This window comes from Siphateles boraxobius, unplaced genomic scaffold (genome assembly GCF_051911475.1).
Source record: "Siphateles boraxobius isolate OS27281-9 unplaced genomic scaffold, OSU_SipBor_1 86, whole genome shotgun sequence".
NCBI classification, from domain to species: domain Eukaryota; kingdom Metazoa; phylum Chordata; class Actinopteri; order Cypriniformes; family Leuciscidae; genus Siphateles; species Siphateles boraxobius.
In genome coordinates, this window is record NW_027509215.1 from 9,732,419 (window position 1) to 9,750,881 (window position 18,463).

The 18,463-nt window shown below is 38.0% G+C and overlaps 1 protein-coding gene across 6 annotated transcripts in view; it reads right to left on the reverse strand.

Moving 5' to 3' along the window:
* Nucleotides 1-18,463, reverse strand: part of sbno2a (strawberry notch homolog 2a) — a 58,101-nt gene that overhangs the window by 27,395 nt on the left and 12,243 nt on the right. For 5 of the 6 annotated variants that reach the window (XR_013200731.1, XR_013200730.1, XM_077222111.1 and 2 more), the window contains exons 6-16: nucleotides 16,151-16,225; nucleotides 15,956-16,058; nucleotides 13,153-13,313; nucleotides 11,873-12,006; nucleotides 10,517-10,607; nucleotides 9,497-9,640; nucleotides 8,409-8,526; nucleotides 7,069-7,174; nucleotides 6,758-6,911; nucleotides 2,979-3,155; nucleotides 1,903-2,000 (exon numbers count right to left, since the gene is read on the reverse strand). Coding sequence is in view for 4 of the 6 variants with exons in the window: in XM_077222111.1 (XP_077078226.1) it covers nucleotides 1,903-2,000; nucleotides 2,979-3,155; nucleotides 6,758-6,911; nucleotides 7,069-7,174; nucleotides 8,409-8,526; nucleotides 9,497-9,640; nucleotides 10,517-10,607; nucleotides 11,873-12,006; nucleotides 13,153-13,313; nucleotides 15,956-16,058; nucleotides 16,151-16,225 (1,361 nt within the window). In the remaining 2 variants the exon portion in view is untranslated. The remainder of the gene's footprint in view (nucleotides 1-1,902; nucleotides 2,001-2,978; nucleotides 3,156-6,757; nucleotides 6,912-7,068; nucleotides 7,175-8,408; nucleotides 8,527-9,496; nucleotides 9,641-10,516; nucleotides 10,608-11,872; nucleotides 12,007-13,152; nucleotides 13,314-15,955; nucleotides 16,059-16,150; nucleotides 16,226-18,463) is intronic. The other variant, XM_077222113.1, reaches the window with a different exon arrangement.

Sequence of the window (18,463 nt, forward strand, 5' to 3'; positions counted from 1 at the left end):
AAATTGGTATCAAAAAAAGTATCGATCAGGAACCGGTATCGAAGTCAAGGTATCGGTATCGAAAATTTTGTTATGATACCCAGCCCTACTTATAACGTGCATTTGAAAAAGCAACACACGTCAAACATTTTCAAAGATGAGAAGCATTTAATAACCTCGTCCAATAAAAGACAACATTTAATAACATGCTTTTACTCCAAACTCACTTCATAACGACAGTTGAGCTCATCCATCTGTGAGGTGTGGCTTCTTATGCAGAATAAGGCAGTCGTGTGTTTATAAGTCATGTTTAATCAAAGCGTTTCAATGTTCTGTTTATTCAGCAACAGAGAGTGTGATGCCCTTTAGGGATTTCCTGGCATGATGTGTGTTATTGTTCTTCTGCAGCGGGGCATATTTGGCGTGTGTGAGAGACGCCCTCTGGTGTTCAGAGGGATATGTGGTGTGTGTGTGTGTGTGTGTGTGTGTGTTAGGGGGACCAGACGTCCCGTTTTTACCGGGACAGCCCCGTATTTCCGCTCTAATTTTAGTGTCCCGACTTATTCTGAAAAAATCATGTTTTGTCCCTTATTTCATCGTTAATATATATATATTTTTTATATATAATAGGTTTCGTTTCCGAAAGGCTAAGTGAATATATATGTTACGTTCAAACCGTGTAGCGCGCGCATGACAGAGAGGGAGAGACCTTGTGTGTGTGTGCTAGTGTGCCTAATGAAGCGCATGTAAGACGCATTAATAGAGGGAATGCATTAACGTCACTTTCCCGCCAGAACACGCCCCCTCAGCCGGACTGAGTGGCAGAAGAGCAGCTGCGTGACTGGATTTAATAGGGGAAACTGCGAAAACGCAAGTAAAACAAACGATTATCAGTTTAAACTAAAGATTGGACTCAATATAGTGTTCCTTACAACTTACTAAAGATCCAGTGATTCATGGATATTAACATTCAGCCAGGAATCGTGTTTCCTTACATTTATATGTGCCTGATTTCGACACCAGGGAAATACATACAGCAAATTTGCCTGTGAATGCTTTATATAAATACAAAATAGGCAGGTCTAAATCCAGGTGATTACTTATCAATGTTATATATATCATCATATCGTCTAGAGACTTAAAACTTGTATAGTTTTTTGTCAGTGTTTATTTAAAAATGTCAAATTATACAGAATATACAGTGGTAAATATTTGATTGATGAGTTGTCACTGCAATATATAACAATACAATATATAGAGAATGATTTTACCACTAAATTCAGCATATTGACACAAAAAGGATAACTGCAAATCCACCTTTGTCTGCCTGGAGTCCAGTTGTTTCTATGAATTGTAGCGATCTATTTGCTTCTCTGTTCTGTAGCTTTCGGCAGTCTGTAAAAATATTCCTCATATTTCTTGTCAAATCTAGTTGTACAGTCAGTCTCAAAGCTCTTTCCCGTTTTAGACGCGTTTTGTGTGTTTTTCCGCAGCATTCACACTGAAAACCAATGCTGCCGCTCAGTCTTTTTGCCACTTGTGGGCGTAACTGCAGTCACTCCGGCCAACGGTGACGTCACGTGCATTCCCTCTATACGCATGCGTTCTCTATCGGTCCCGTATTACACTCCGAGAAATCTGGTCACCCTAGTGTGTGTGTGTGTGTGTGTGTGTGTGTGTGTGTGTGTGTGTGTGTGTGAGACACGCCCTCTGGTGTTCAGAAGGAGCATTTACTACCGATCAGTCGCTGCACTGACAAGCTGAGCAAAAAATAATCGCAGCCTTTAATAATAATAATCGCATGCAGTTTCAATGCGATTAATCGTGTAGCTCTAATTTCCATCTTTCCCCATTCAAACAGACAGAAGCTGTACAAGCCACTCATGGAAAATGGCTTGCTTTAAAGAGTTTCAGTGCACTCACTCAGCAGCGGAGACGAATCTGTCCAGGTGTCCATCGTTCTCGTCCAGGACCTCTCGAGTACGAGCCTCTCCGGTGGACTGCAGGCCAATCACGATGCACTGTTTTAAATGACATGGGAGAGAAGCCATTTGACACAATTAGTGAAACACTTAAAACACGGTTTCCATACTTAAAATTAATTTACCTTTCCAGATGTATGGGAATACCAAGTAGGGCTGCACAATAAAAAAAAAATTTTTAAAAAGGTTTGCTGTGCTTGTTTGTCGGGACACACAATTTTGCCAAAAATGTTGTGATTATATATTTATATATTATTATATATTAATAATAAAAAGAAATGGAGTTTGTATGGATCCGAGACGATCTGATACACTGAAAAAATTTAATAATGAGCTGCTCATGTGAAAATGAACAGTGTCGTCACTGCAACACGCACTGTATATATATATACACGTGTATATATATAATAAAATCACAGCCTTTGATTCTTTAAAATGAAATTCCAAGATTTTCAAAGACTTTAAGCACTACTTTTTTGGTTTTCAAGGACTACAATCAGAGAATTCACTTATCAAACAATATCTTTATTATCTTTCAAATTCTAAAAAAGGTAAATAGATAAATAAATAATTAACTAATAAACAAAAATCACACAAATAAAGTGCAGCAAATGCAATGACTGTGGTAACTTAAACCACTGAAAAGACAACAAGACAAGATATTATATAAGAATGAAATCTGTTACATATACTTGGATATTTATGAGAAATATCACTCATATCCATGCGAAATGCCTCCATATCTATTATCAGACAGGCTGCAGCATTCATTTTACGTGAAAAGATTGTTTTATCAATAAAATTAAACACTAATTTCATATATTGTCTTTCAATAATTGAGGCACTTTACAAGTACCTTTTCATAAATATGGCTGTTTTCCAGGATTTTCCAGGACTTCAATTTCAGAAGGTCAAATTCAAGTGCTTCAAGCACTTAAAGAACCTTGTACCTGAATAGTAAAACCTTTCTATGGGTTTATATAACAAGCAAAAGCACAAATATGAATCCTGACTCACGTTGCCGTGTTGCATCTCAGTTTGAGCGAGCTCAACCAGGCGACGGACTTTAGCGGCGATGCAGAGGTACTTGAAAAACCTCTGGTGTGACGCCCAGAACTGACCCCAGAGAGACTTCCGGGAGGCCAGACCCAGCGTGTCTGCAGCTCGGGTGAACAACTCGAGAGCCTCAGCCCACTACAGAGAGAAAGAAGGATTTTAAATGTCATGTAATCAAAATCAGTGGACAAATCATGGCAGAATCTCTTAGGTTTAGGGGTGTCACGATTCTCCAAATCCTCGATTCGATTACATTTTCGATTCTAAGGTCACGGTTCGATTCGATTCTCGATTTTGAAGCACAGGTTGCTGTTGCTCCTAAAAAGCTGACATCAGTTCATCGCAATCTCACACATCTCTGTTATTATCAATGAAGCTGACTGCACAATGAATCTTTCATAATATATAGCCTACACTTTGTTTGTTGTAATTAGAGGATTTGCCAGCTTACAGAATTCAGCTCTGAACAAAAAGTCCGTTTTGAGCGGTGAGGGGAGTCTATCTTAAATGCTTCTGATTGGTCATTGCGTTCAAGAAATCAACACAAATGTCTGTGATTAAATCGCTCAACGCTGCAAACATGTTTTAAATAGAAACTCTGGCCTGTAAATCGTTTCTATTTTGTTTTAGTTGTTCTTGTTGCTTTTCTGCAACAGATAAATAAAAATGTATTCGCTTTTATGTTTTATTCATAGATATTTCTAGTTTGCGGGAGTCGTGCGAATCGTTTTATTCTCCCGCACACACAGAGTGAGTGCATTACCGCCCGCGCTCGCATTCGGCCATCAAATCTAGTCCCGCGCCGCACTCTATTGCGTTGTAGTGCACGTCTATAGATCAAGAGCCCGGCCCGAGGATAGTGACGGGAAATATCGGCCAAGTTCGGGCTCGGGCATAGAATCCAAGTTAGAGGACTCACAGCCTTTCAACACGTGTTTTTTTTCCGCGCCGTGATGAGTCGATCATGAACGATCCATTCATTGCCTCTGTCACGCGACAAATGAACAAAAGACTCGGAAGGTCAAGTAATTATTAATGTTCCCTGTAAATTATTTTTGACCGCATTATAATGATTTCTTAATTCAGAATATGATCAAGATTGCGTAGGTGGATGTGTTCGGGGAATTTGCCTGTTAAAAGTTTATTAAATTAGAGTTATTAAAAACATTTAAAGCCCCTGAAATGCCTAGAAAAAAGATTATTGTTCAATCTCGTTCATCAAAATTAACTAGAGTCAGTAAAACGATCCGAAATTTCCATCACAGGCGCGACATGGGGGCGTGGCAGTATCGACGATTCCATTTTTTATTTCGATTTTTGAGATTGTGAATTAATTTCGATCGATTTCGATTTTGACACTCTTACTTAGGTTATGTCTACATTAAATCTGGATACATTAAAAATGCATCTTTATCGTTATGTTTTGGCCTTTTATCCACACTAGGGGTTGAACAGACTAGTCGACTAGGGCTGAAACGATTCCTTGAGTTACTCGATTACAAAAATTCCTCGAGGCAGAGTTTAATTCTCGTTAAATTCCTATGACGTGCACTATACGCGCGGCGCAGGGATATGATTGTTCCATATGGACCGTTTATTCACACGGACCTGTTCAGGAAGAAATAGTTGGCGCGATGGCGGAGAATAAATATGTAAATAAACGGCAGAAATTGTCTAAAGTGTGGGATCATTACACACTTAATTCACTTAATACACTTAACTCGCTGAAACAAGGTAACGTAGTCTAAGCCTATTGATCTTCGCTGATTTTAATCCCATACTGTATTTGTAGCGATGTCGTGATGCGGTTTGACTAGATATGATTTTTAGCTTTGATGACATTTTTAAGTAGTAAACGTAACTATCACGTTCAATTGCAAGAGTATAGCCTAAAAAAGAACCCCTTCACACACACAAACACACACACACACACACACACACACCAGTCAGACCAATTGCAGCAATGCTTCACATATGCTTAAACTTTTATGTAGCCACGCAACAATAATTTCAGCATGCATTCACTGTAACGTTACACACCGGGACGTGATGGAGGAACAAATATTGTATTGCAGTCTTTGCGAGACCTTGTTTGTATTTCACGTCTGCCAAATACAGACAACAACAAAAAATTTAAGTCCCCAGCCTGTTGGTTTTTAATAAAGATTCGGAGTAATCATTTTTCAGTTAAAACGCACAGAACAAAAAGTACGTCAGCTTTTACTGCGTGTTCAACAAGTCACGTTACAGCTCTTCTTCAGCGTTAAACTACCAGAATACACAAATATGCTTCGATGCTTAGAGTGGTTATATTATAACATCTTAAAGGAAAATTCACATATGAGATAGCTTTAACTTGCATACTATATAACTTATAGTATATAACTTTTAACAGCTTTAACTGAAATAGACACAAGTTTAATATAACTATTCTGTTAATAAAACACACACACACAAAAATATCCGATTACTCGATTACAAAAAGAATCGATAGCTGCAGCCCTATAGTCGACTTTACGTGAAGGACTGCGAGATGCTTAAAAATCAATCAAAACCCACAGCCAATCAGAACAGCGTGTGGGCGGAGTCTCACGGCACCAGAGAGTAATCCTGACGGCACTCGCAAGAAAATGGACAAGTAGCTACATAATCAAATTCACAAATACATCATTTTAACATTATTAAAATACATAGGCTACTGAGCTACTAAAACAATCTTTGTCAAATAATACACTTGTTTGTTCATAGTTTGAACGTTCTTGTTTCCATTTGTTTAATTTCAAGATCTGAGATGAATTATCCATCTCTGCTTTTACAGCTACAAAGCTGGAGCACTACATGATATTCAAAGTCACATTACACGCTTTTAACATTAAATAAAGCACATGAACAGTAGCTGAGATTATTATTGCCACACTTTGTGTTTATTGTTCCAGCGCGACGTTGCAGAGAAATAGAAACCGTTTCTAAAATCGAATCATCGTGTGAACGTATAGTGAATCAAATGTTATCCAGGAATAATGCGATGATGTATTTTGCGTGAATCTTTAGCTCCGAGGCCCACGGCACGCCTTCAGGTGATTGGCTGTTTATATTAAGGATGCAATACTACTCTATAGGTACTCAAGAGTAACATGAGATTGGCAGAAACTGTGCGTGTTATGTGCCCTTTAAGCTTGACGTCGACTAGTTGCTGATCATGGCCTGTAGAGGGCGCAACAGGAGAAGAAATCTTTGAAGTCCACTTTAACACTCACTTTCAGTTAAAATGACAAATAAATGCAGACTCAGAGAGTGCGCCACAAGATATGTTTGATCATACCACCTGGATGCTCAAAATTGATAGCGTAAATGCACATTTTACACAGCTTATTGTACAGATAAGTTAATCGTCGTTATAAACTGCTGCTGCATTACCCACACACAGCACAGGCAATAGCGCATATCACGTGCACACAGAATCATTCAGTGACGCAGAAATGTACTGTAAACTCTGTTCTGTGATTTATCAATAAAACAGCTTAGAAACTGAAAAGTTCTAGCATATATTTCACAGTAACTAAAACACACAGCTTCACTATTCACACGCAATCGCTCTCTCTCACACTAATACATTCATATAAATGTAATCTTTACTATGCTACTTTATCTATATATGATTTAGAACGAGTAGAAATCTGTGAGAAATATAATGATCCAAAGACAAAAGAACTGATCAAATATGAACTGGTTTCTCTCACCAGTCTAGCTGCTTTGTTGTAGACCAGTTTAAACTCTTCGTCCAGTGTAATCTCCTCTATTCGGAAGGACACGCCGGAAAAGCTCAGCTGCCGTGCAATATACATGCCACTCACTTTCATGTCCATTGCAACAATCTCCATGGCACCAACGCCCCTGGAAGAACAAAGGTGAGAATTGAGAAAATGTTTATAAGAGAGCATATGTTTATAAGAGAAAACTTTTAAAAAGTGAGCATTTTGTCAGGAAAAAAAGTAACATCATCTGAGAAATCTAAGCCATGGTCACTGTGTTGCTCAGGATGAACTCTGACCTCTTCTCAATAGCATGCAAGAAGTCGTCAAAGGTCTTGAACGGTGTTCCTTGCCCCCAGATCCCCAATCGGCTCATGTAGATCATATTCTTTGGCTCAGAAGCACCTAGAGAACGAGAATGATAAAGGCAGGAAACTCTTTTAATAAATGAAATGGTTGCGTTAATGAACCCCTTTTTAAAGGGGACCTATTATGCCTCTTTTTACAACATCTCAAGGTGTCCCCAGGATGTGACTGAAGTTTCAGCTCAAAATACCCAACAGATCATTTATTATACGACGTTGTAAACGGCTATTTTTGAGAGGAAGGAAAAACATGCTGTTTTCGTGCATGTATCTTTAAATGCAAATGAGCTGCTGCCAGAAAAGGGCGGAGCCTATACACGTGACTCAAAAACTCTGCCAAAAACTAAGAAAACATCTGTTTGGTTTTGATTATCTCCAAAACGGTCACGTGACATTGCTGTTCTTCATCATCATGAAAGTTTATTATCTGCTTGTGTTTTAAAGCCATAACAGTCTAAAATTATGATAAATGGTTTTCTGAGTGCACACATCCAAATCACACGCACAGAAAGCTGGATGTCAGACAGTGCGTCCCGAGAGTATTAAACTACTCTCTCTTTCACGTCTTATTGCACTTAAACTGACAAATACACACAAAGTTACCGGTATGTCAAAAACACAAAGTTCATAAACACAGTCGGTTATGTCTGTGAACATAAACAGCAGGGAAAGAAATTGCGTGTGTATATTAGATCTGTGTATTAAAGTCAAATATACAGTACCTATTGCTATGTATGCTGTTAATATTAATCAAACAACAAAAGAAAACAGAAAATCACTCACTGCTCTTGACTGAACAAGTTTAGCAGCTTTAATAAGAATACATTTCTTACTTGAACGCGCAGAGTCTATGCTAATAGGGTGGAGTTGTTGTGGGCGGGGCCTGTTCCAATGTGACGTCACATTGGAACACATTCCTGAAATCGCAATTCTGCCATTTTTTCTCAGAACTGTGAGTTTATATCTCGCAATTTTGACTTTGTAACAGGCAATTGTGACTTTATATCACGCATTTCTGAGAAAAAAAGTGAATTGCGAGATAAAGTCCCAATTATCTTTTAAATTGTTTTATTCTGTGGCAGAAACAAGCTTCCATAGACTTCCTTTATATAGATTTTTCAAAAAACTCTCTCTCTCACTCTCTCCCAATACATATGTAAATAAAGGTGTGATCAATACCTTTGTATATAAAAATAAAATCAGAGTAGCGAAGGCCAATTACAAATGCGTGACACACATGTAGTGAGTGTAAAGACGGTGTGGCGCGCACCCACCTGTGGCACTGGCGTACACTACTCTCGCCCGGGGGAGTTTGCTCTGCAAATCCAGGACGGCTTTACCCATCTTGGTGGAAGTCGCATTTTTAGCCTTATGGCACTCGTCAAACACAATCTGACAGAGGTTAATGGTCAAGGGTCAACAGCACTACTACAACTCTTTTGTTAATACATATTATACCAGGGTCTGTCTGAATACTCGTTTCTAATTGGCTGGAAGGTGTGCAATAAAATGCTAAGCTTTTTATATGCTAAGCTTTTTAACAATTTAATGCACAGGTAGTTCCAAGTCAGTTTAATCACTGTTCTATATTAATGCGCTGTTTTCATTAAAGTGCACACACACACACACACACACACACACACACACACACACACACACACACACACAGAACCTTATTAACGCTGCCAATTGACTTTTATTAATAAAATTGCTACTGAATCGATAATTAAAATATATGATTTAATTCAATCATTCAAATAAATGTAATATTATGCACTACTTTATCTCGCTGTCTGATTCAAAGCGGGCAGAATTCTAGATCTAACGAGCTGTAACTGACAGAAATAACCATACATTTTATTATATTATTATTATTATTATTATTATATACACAAATATTGCGCTGCAAACATAACTAAAAGCTTTAAGTTGTCATTGCTGCAAAATAACCATGTTATTATCGGGACAATCCATGGCCTCGTTTTGCGTGGTTCTTTACCTCCACGTTGTGCATTAAAATCATATAATGCACAGCTAGCCATGGTATATCCCTTACTTAACAGTTAATCACTATTAAGTTAATCCCTGATGAATGACAATGTGAACTGTGCTTGTACAAAGAGGTTAGCCAATTATAACAGAAGTAATTTAGAAATTATATTATACATCATTCGTAAAGGTACAGCACGAAACAGGTTTTGCTGCAATTATTTACAACTATTGTGTGTCCCTTTTGAAAATGGACAAACACTCTTATTGAATGCCAATTCAGGCTGAAATGGTGCTAAAACTCCAGTTAAGATTTTAAAAATGTAAGATTTCAAATAAATGCACAAGCTGCAACGCTGGACGTGAAGGATACGACTCCATCAAAGTTGGGTTTGCACCAGTCCAGGATCTGTTTGAGTCTGGTGCGGTGCTGCCCGCCGGCCTGGCTCTCTCCAATCAGCGCTGAGTATGTGGCGAACAGAACGCCCTCTGAGGTAGCCGTATCTCCGTATTTAATCTGTATGAAAGTGGAAAAGATTAATATCTGTCACACCGGAATCATGCGGCTCCGCGAACATTCGAATGTGCAATCTGCAAATCTTTTTAACCACACGGTATCATTATTTCTGTGTTACAAACATTCAAATTACCACAGAATTACTGGGATAAAAGTTTATAGTTCGGATATAAACACTGATGTCTGAGGAAGCAATCAAAATAAATCTTTTGAAAGTAACGCTTCAAATATCGGTTTGCATCATAACATCAAGTAACATTGACAAGTAACTGTTAAATATGTATTTATCATTGAATCATTTATTCTAGAGATTTGTTCAAAAAGCCTGATTTATCAAGTAATGAATTAATGCAGTAATTTTCTAACTTTTTGCCAGTCGAACCGTGACCAAGAATTTTCACTTAAAGACGCCTGGTATTTTAAGTTAATGTATCAACAATTTAACGCATTTGAAGGTTTAAGGCAGTGTTGTTAAGTGAAATTAAAACTAATAAAAATAATTTTCATTAATTGAAATGAAGCTGAAATAGAATGAAAAATAAATAGATGAACTTAAAAGAAAATTAAAAAATGTTGTGTCTGTAACTAATTTAAATAAATAAGGTTGAAGTATTAAAATTAATAAAACTAAAACTATGCATATAAAAAAGATTACAATTACATTTTTTTATAAAATCTCTTTATTTTATGTTTTTATATTATAATTAGTATTAAAATTTAATCAATCAATCATTTATTATGATTTAATATAAATATGATTTAAATATTAGCTTTTAACTCACAAACCCTGTTAGTTTGATCTTCCATCACATTTGGAAAAGCCCTAACGTGTGCAATACTGATGTAAATAAAACCGTGACGATTCAGTTCACAAACCTTATTTAAAGCAAACACAGGGATGTTGAGAGCTTCTATGTCCTTGAGGTCTCTCTCAGCATCGTACTTCAGATCATTTGACACACTGAACCTAAAAAAAAAAAAAATCAAGTTTCCTCTGTCATGCATGAAGTCATCATAATGAATGGAGAATTTAAACTCTAATGGCCCGTGCACACCGGGACGATTATCACGCGAGTTTTTCGGGGCGTCTTTATGTTCATACCCAATCGATTTTCACTGGCGATGCGCCGAGTGAACGTGCAAATTCCCTCCCTGAATCCTATTTGATCTGCAATTCCTCTCCCTAACAACTCCCTCTTATCGAGATTTTTGTAATCGCTGTGGTGTTTGTCAAAGTTCTTTGTGTTCAGACACCAAAGAGACCAGCAGCTCTACATTCATCTTGCCTCGTTGCATCTTCCTCTTCGTCGTCGTCTTCTATCAATGTGTGAGCTCGGCAAGACCGCTTTGTGCTTGAGCGCCACCAAGTACCATAGACATAATATTTATTACGTCTATGCCAAGCACTGTAACTGCACCAGCTCCAGGCACGTGAACAAAAGCGCTAATCTCATTGGTCGGTAAGGCTGCACGATATTGAAGATAAATGCGATAACTCATTAAATAATACGGTATCCGACACGATAATGCTTAAAGTGTGTAAAATAAACTTAAATTATCTTTAAAATATATTTAAAATTGTATAACCAACATACGCGTTTCACATTCTTTTTGTAACAAGAAAAGTGAAAGTGAACAGGAGTGTTTTACTGTAGCATAAGAAGTGTTATTTTAGCATCAGTGTAAACCCCGGGGTTTAGGGTTTCAGGAACGCCTATATTCGTTTTATTTAACAGAAACTGAATAATCTAATGTAAAAATAAACACTGATTAGTTTACACTGTATGAATTAAATGTATATACTGATTATTATTAAATCTACAAAAGTTATTTAGCCAAGAGCATTGAGTGATTTTCTCTTTGTCTTTTGTTAATGACCCGTTATTGCAAGCTGTTGCAATATCGCAATATATACATTTGCGATATTTCGATAATTTCGATATATTGTGCAGCCCTATTGGTCGGACAGTTTTTAAAGCGGTCAAACCAAATCAAACTTTGACAAAACAAAAAAAAAATGAACCCAAGGCGTTTTTAAAACAAATTACGCCATTACGCCTGCCGTTTTGCGTGTCGATGTGCATACTCACATTGGCGCCTTTTGTTTAGTCACGAGGCATTAAACGTCGGCGAAAAGCACGCACGATAATCCGGTGTGCACGGGCATTCAGGTTCACGTTCAGTCAAACTCATTTGACTCGTCAGGCGTGTTAGGGACACGTGTGCGTTTACCATAGTGCTCTCTTCCTTCCCTTTAAAAAATTCTCCAGTATGATTCCGGCCACAGTGCGTCCTTTCCCAACACCAGCCCCGTCGCCGATCAGAAAACCGGCTCGCTGACCGTTCTGAAGAATCACCTCGTGTTGCTGAAAAACACAAAGGCAACGTCATACATTTGTACTAGACATTTTTTAGAGACACAATGTATGTGTTATGGTGTTTTTGTATTGTGTTTTTTTGTTATATGTGATACACTGGCTGTCTTTTTGAGCCCAAGACAAATTTCCCTCTGGGACAATAAAGTATACCTTAACCTTAAAGGGGTGGTTCAGGATTTTGGACATTGAACCTCATTTCCAAGTTAGCCTGGGTGTTATTTATCAGTGGAGACAGTTTTCAAAAATTTTCATTCAGTCCTTCCAGTTGCATAGTTCGCCGGTGCAAGGCTTGCGCGAGTCAACGGTATATGCTAGCCTGCTATTAAAAACAGTTTTACCCACTCCACAGTACACCAAAAGCAAATAAATTATAACGACAGACTATCGATGTAAATGTCTGTTGAGAGAATAATGTTAGAAATCCAACTATCCTTTCATCGCATTGCAATAGTTATACTTTGTTCCCTGTATTTATTAGCACAGCCTATAGCAGCGGCGGAGTGATATTAAGTTACCTAAGGCAACCGAGACAGCCGGTCCACATGACAATCACGCAAGTGTATTTCCCTGCCGCTGACATCATCACTACAGAAGCAGAGTATATCACCATGTGCCAATTCCTTCGTTTACAATCGAATGTTTCAATATCGTTGTTCAAGGCTACTACTAGCTAGCTAGACGTCCCGACTGTAGTGCGCTTCTGTTCTGTGTTTACTTTTCAGCGCAGTGCTACTAACCAGAGCAAAGTAAACTTCCGCCGCTGCTGAGAACTAGTTCCTGTAAATGTAATGCGATCATTGAAATGCAAGAGTAGTTTGATTTCTAACATTATTCTCTCAACAGCAGACATTTACATCGATAGTCTGGCGTTATCATTTATTTGCTTTTGGTGTACTGTGGAGTGGGTAAAACTGTTTTTAATGGCAGGCTAGCAGATACCGTTGACTCGCGCAAGCCTAGCACCGTCAAACTATGCAACTGAAAGGACTGGATGAAAATTTTCGAAAACTGTCTCCACTGATAAATAACACCCAGGCTAACTTGGAAATGAACAATGTCCAAAATCCTGAACCACCCCTTTAATATTTCTGAGTGGAAACAGACAATAACAGAGAGACAGTAGAGGAACAGCACCTGGCAGGCGTAGATGATGGCCTCGAGCTGCAGGGCGGAGAGCAGGCCAGAGTTAATGGTGCTGTCTGAAATGGACAGTGTGTAGGTGATGTCAGGAGGAGGAACGCTGGACAGTGTGTTGGTCTCCACTACGATGTCAGGGTGAGAGATTCCAATAGTAGCTGCACACATGTGAACAGAGCGCTTGTTTGACACGGAAACACAACAAAATATGAAATCGAGTTGAGTTTTTGCTGTAGTAGGGGTGGGCAGGATGATGGACTAATGTAGAAATGTATGTGTATTATCTAGATTTAAAGTCCTTGCCAAATTTTCGTATTCATCATTCGGTGGCTCTGAATTGTCAAAACGCCTCTCAAAATGCTTGCAATGTATCCGATCCGAATTTTTTTATGACCGGCAAAAGCTTCGGAGGCAGTGTATAAACGGGATAGACAAAACATGGTCGTATTTATTTATTTTTAAAAATATATATATTGTTTATTATTTTTTTCGCAAATTTCGGACGAGAATCTCTGACTTTTAGACGAGACGACACCAAGGTCAGTAAACGATAACTGCGACTATATCAACATGCAATATGATTAACGAAATAAGACAAGACTAAATGTACTAAAAAAAAAGAAAAAGAAGAAAATATTGGTGACTGCTGTGCTCTACTACGAGCGTTCATGTTTGCGGTTGCCAGATGTCAAGATTTTAAATCCCCAAATCAGAACTTTTCTGTTAAAAGGATCCATTTTCTGACCCTGTGATTTACTCAATCTTTGCAATCTGGCAACCATGAGCACACACTCTCTCTACACTGCAGATGAAGCGCTGATGATCTGAAAACACTGAAACAGGTTTCAGAATCGGTCAATTTGCAAAATTGGCCATGAAAAATCATGATCGGTGCATTATTATTATTATTTTGTTTTATGTAAAGCACTTTGAATTACCACTGTGTGTTAAATGTGCAATACAAATAAGCTTGCCTATCGCAGTTACTGTTATTTCATCCCCAAATTTAAGTTCTCTTAAAATGATAATTAAGACCATTAAGATCTTAATATCATTAATATACCATTATTTACATTTAATCATTAAAGAATCTTTTATCCAAAGCGACTTACAAATAAAGAGAGAAATAGAAGCAATTAAACTAACAATAGGACAACAATATGCAAGTGATTCCCAGTTAAGTCTAATGCAGTACACAATTTGTATTTTTTTTAATAGATATAGAATAGAAAAGAAAGTGTAATGGATCACATGTTGCTAGGGATGTCCCGATCCGATACTCAGTATCGGTATCGGCTCCGATAATGCCATTTTTGGCGGATCGGGTTACTTCGGGTATTGGTCAGACGAGGCCGATCCAAATCCGATATTGTGCGTTTACTATTCTGTGTTTGTTAAGCCCCACAAAAGCATAAAGCACCATAAGGATTTCATGCACTATATTATAAGTGTTCTGAAGCCATACTATAGTATGTAAGATAGAAATGAATATTTAAGTCATTAAATTCAAGTTCATGTAAACTTTTCCCTCCGCTACGGCTGTCAGTCATTCTCCATTCAGCGTTCAAACAGCGCGCCGCGTTCGGTTACGACAGTCAACGATGAAACTCTCTCCAAGATGATTCAATGTTAATATTATTATACTTGATCTGTAGATAAAGCTCTATCTTGCTGGACTTAATTGCTGTGCCTTAATCATGTTCGTTTCTACCGTGTGTCTGTTAGATCACAACACTAGAGAGCACTATAATTGTTCTTTTCGCGCACAGTAACTGAAATTTAAAACTGTTAAAAGAAAAGGCTCAATAAACTATTGCATAGATAGATACTGTATAATACACTATGCATTGATATGTCTTTCCTTAGAACTTTTCAATGCGGACTCGACCCGCTGTGACTGTGTTGCTTCAAGCGCATCATTCTGCGCTCGGGATGCGCATAAGCGCTTTGTGCCGCACTATATTGCAGCCTTTCATAATCATATTATAATACTTTTGCGCAATGGAAGATTATTAATAGCCTTTTTTGTTCTGTCCTACCTATCTTATGTTGCTGCCTCATTAAACAGCTGTGCTATACAGTAAAAATGTCTTAATTTTATAGTAGACTATATATAAAATAATTGATCTTTTTGATTTTTGTTATCTTGTTTTTCATTAGTGTATTTTACAACAATACAAAGAGCAATGTGTAACGTTTTACCAGATTTAGTGCTACACTTATTGTCTCTTATTTGTTCCCCACTAAATAATGTATTTTTTCACTAAATGTTCAGATTTATGGTGCACTTGTGATTTTTCTAGACTAAATTTTACTGCTGAGTTATCCACTAATCTAGTTTATAATAGAATTTTTGTCATAGGTTATGATCTTTTTTTTTTTTGCTTTGTTGTTTTTCTTTATAATGAAGTTGTCCGTATTATAATGAAGTTGTCCGTATTAAGTAGATTGTGTTTAACACACAAAAGACTGATTATCAGTTCAACACAGAGTTATAGAAATTCTACTTGATTTTTTTTTTTTAAACTGCGCTGGTATCGGATCGGTAGATACTCAGAATGTTTGGTATCGGATTGGATCGGTTCAGAAAAAATGGTATCGGGACATCCCTAAATGTTGCCGAAAAAGATGCGTCTTCCATTACATAAATACCACTAATATACCTTTTAAAATATAGGACATTTTATTACCTAGGGCCTGTTGGGACCTTAAAATAACTATGACGTGTCATACACCATGACCATACTCATACTGCCCACCCCTGTGCTGTAGATTGATATGATATGACATGTCCATTTACATTTCGATGGCTTGTATTCGGCGTACGTGTCCGCATGCCCCAAATCCTCCGTCTCTTCCTCGTCCGCCTCCTCCTCTTCCTCTGGTGGCGGTGGAGGGGCAGCCTGTAGAAATGAACGAGGGAGGCAGAAAACACAGGATGAAATGTGATGAAATAGAGGATAGAGTATTAGATAAAGGTAAGGAGAGCATCTACCTTAAATCCTGCCACTGACGCGGACAGGATCGCGCTGAAGTCATCCAACCTGCCCGGAAACACACTCAGGTTCTGCTGAAAAACACAGAGGAGATTCTGAACACTCATATGAAATAACACACACGAGAAATAGGACTCAGGCTAATGCTATATTGGATAAAAGTCAGTTACTACAATTATCTATGCAAGCATGTGATCAGCTAAAGACGTTATGACTATACAAAAACAACAACTAATAATATTAACGGCAATCTAAATTTCTTTGCTTTCAAACATTTAAAAATACTTTTATTTTTTGCTTTTACTTTGGTAGAAAACACATTTTTTCTTGATTTATGCAATTCATGCGAGACATACTTTTCACACTGGAAAATACAGAAAATTGCATGAATGTGGATCCCTGTCTATTAAATTTGAAATGTAAAAACAACTTTAACTTGGCTCAACATTATAGAGAGTAGGGTTGGACCGATATGAAAAATTTGGCCAATACCAATAACCGATAATTATTAATATTTGAAAGCCGATAACCGATATTTTGGCTGATAAATCTAAATTCAAATTTTTTATAGATTTTTTGAGAGCCTGATTGCAAAAACAAAAGTCTCACCATTGAAATTCATGTCCCAAGCACACAATTATAATGTAGGGCTGCAACTACTAATCGATAAAATCGATTATGAAAATCGTTGTCAACGACTGTCATTATCGATTAGTTGGTCTGCTTACGTCACGGGGAGCGTTTACTGGTACGCACACACACGCAAGGTCTCTCTCCCTCAGGCGCTCTGCCGAGCGCGCGCTACACGGTTTGGAGCAGTCTCTTCTGTCTCGCATGCGCGCTCTTGCTTGCGCGCTCTAGATTTCGGGAGTTTGAACTAATTCGCGGGCATCAGGGAGCCGCAATCAATATGCGGGAGACTTCCGGGATCTTGGGATGTCTGTATTTTGTCTCGAGCATCAGGTTGCGCAATCAGTTCGCTCGCAACGTAAGTGATGGATTAAAATAGCGCAAGGCAGTTAATAACAGCTGCAGTAAAATATTGTTTTTTAGTCACTGTACTCAGTGGTTTTCAGCGAATGCTTGTACACTAATGCATAATTTCTCCTGTCCTTTACTCAAGCCTGTTAGCTTGCTGGGTAACGTTACCTCCATTCCGTTCTCTTTTTATAGCATTTGTCTACTAAGTTTTAATTGTTTTTCAAACGCGATCTACTGTGGCTCTACGTTCACACAATTGTTTTCAGTCTTTCTATATTTATTTAATCAATTTATCCTTATATTATTCTTTTATATATTATATATAATATATATTATATTCTTTATCCTTATATTCCTTATATATAATTAATTTTAAATAAAAATTAAATGAATTATATATTTTAGATGTTTTTAGTTTGTTTTTAGTTCAGATATTCACATCTGAACAACATGTCTGTGTAAATTTGTTTTAACAAAAATTGTGTTAAAACTAGGGCTGTCAGTTAAACGCGTTATTAACGGCGTTAACGCAAACCCATTTTAACGGCGTTAATTTTTTTATCGCGCGATTAACGGTCTTTTTGGCCTAGCAAACTTTGTAGTTTTTTTTTCACATGCTTTTGCAATAGGACGCGGCATGGACGTTTTGAAAGCGCAAGCTGATCTAGCTAGACCGGAAACAAAACAACAGGCACGCCGCACACACTTGTTTGGGCTTGCGAGCCGGATGCGCGAGCGCGAATCTCTCTGCTCGCGCGTGGAATATAATGTGCCGAGCACGAATCTCTCTGCTCGAGTCGCGCGCTCTCAGATACACGCTGCTCTTGTTAGAATTTTCTCTGGGCTCGCTCAGACAATATGTGCCTGCACTTAAAACGTGTTCAGTGCAATCGCGAATCTCTCCTCTTCCCCAGCTAACAATTTTAGGTTATAAGAACGTTTTCATAACGTTCCCATTAAGTTATAAAAACGTTATTTCTGAATGTTATAGGAACGTTCAAAACGTCCAGTTTTGAGTGGATGACGAGCGCGAGACACCGAAATGGATGCCAATAAGATTGTGAATGGAACGTTTACTTTTAAAAAGTTGCCAAATGGTTCCATTGACGAGACCAAAGTGATCTGTGTGTTTTGTCGTTGTGAACTGAGCTATCATCATCGCAGCACGTCCAGTCTGAAATACCACTTGATGATGGCCAAACACACACACACACACACACACAGCTGATGCGAATTCTCCGCCCCCTCGTCAATATCAGGACCTCGTCAGTATTTCTTTCACCCTTTTATTGATGGACAGTGTTACATTGTGTGAGAGATTATTTGCTCCA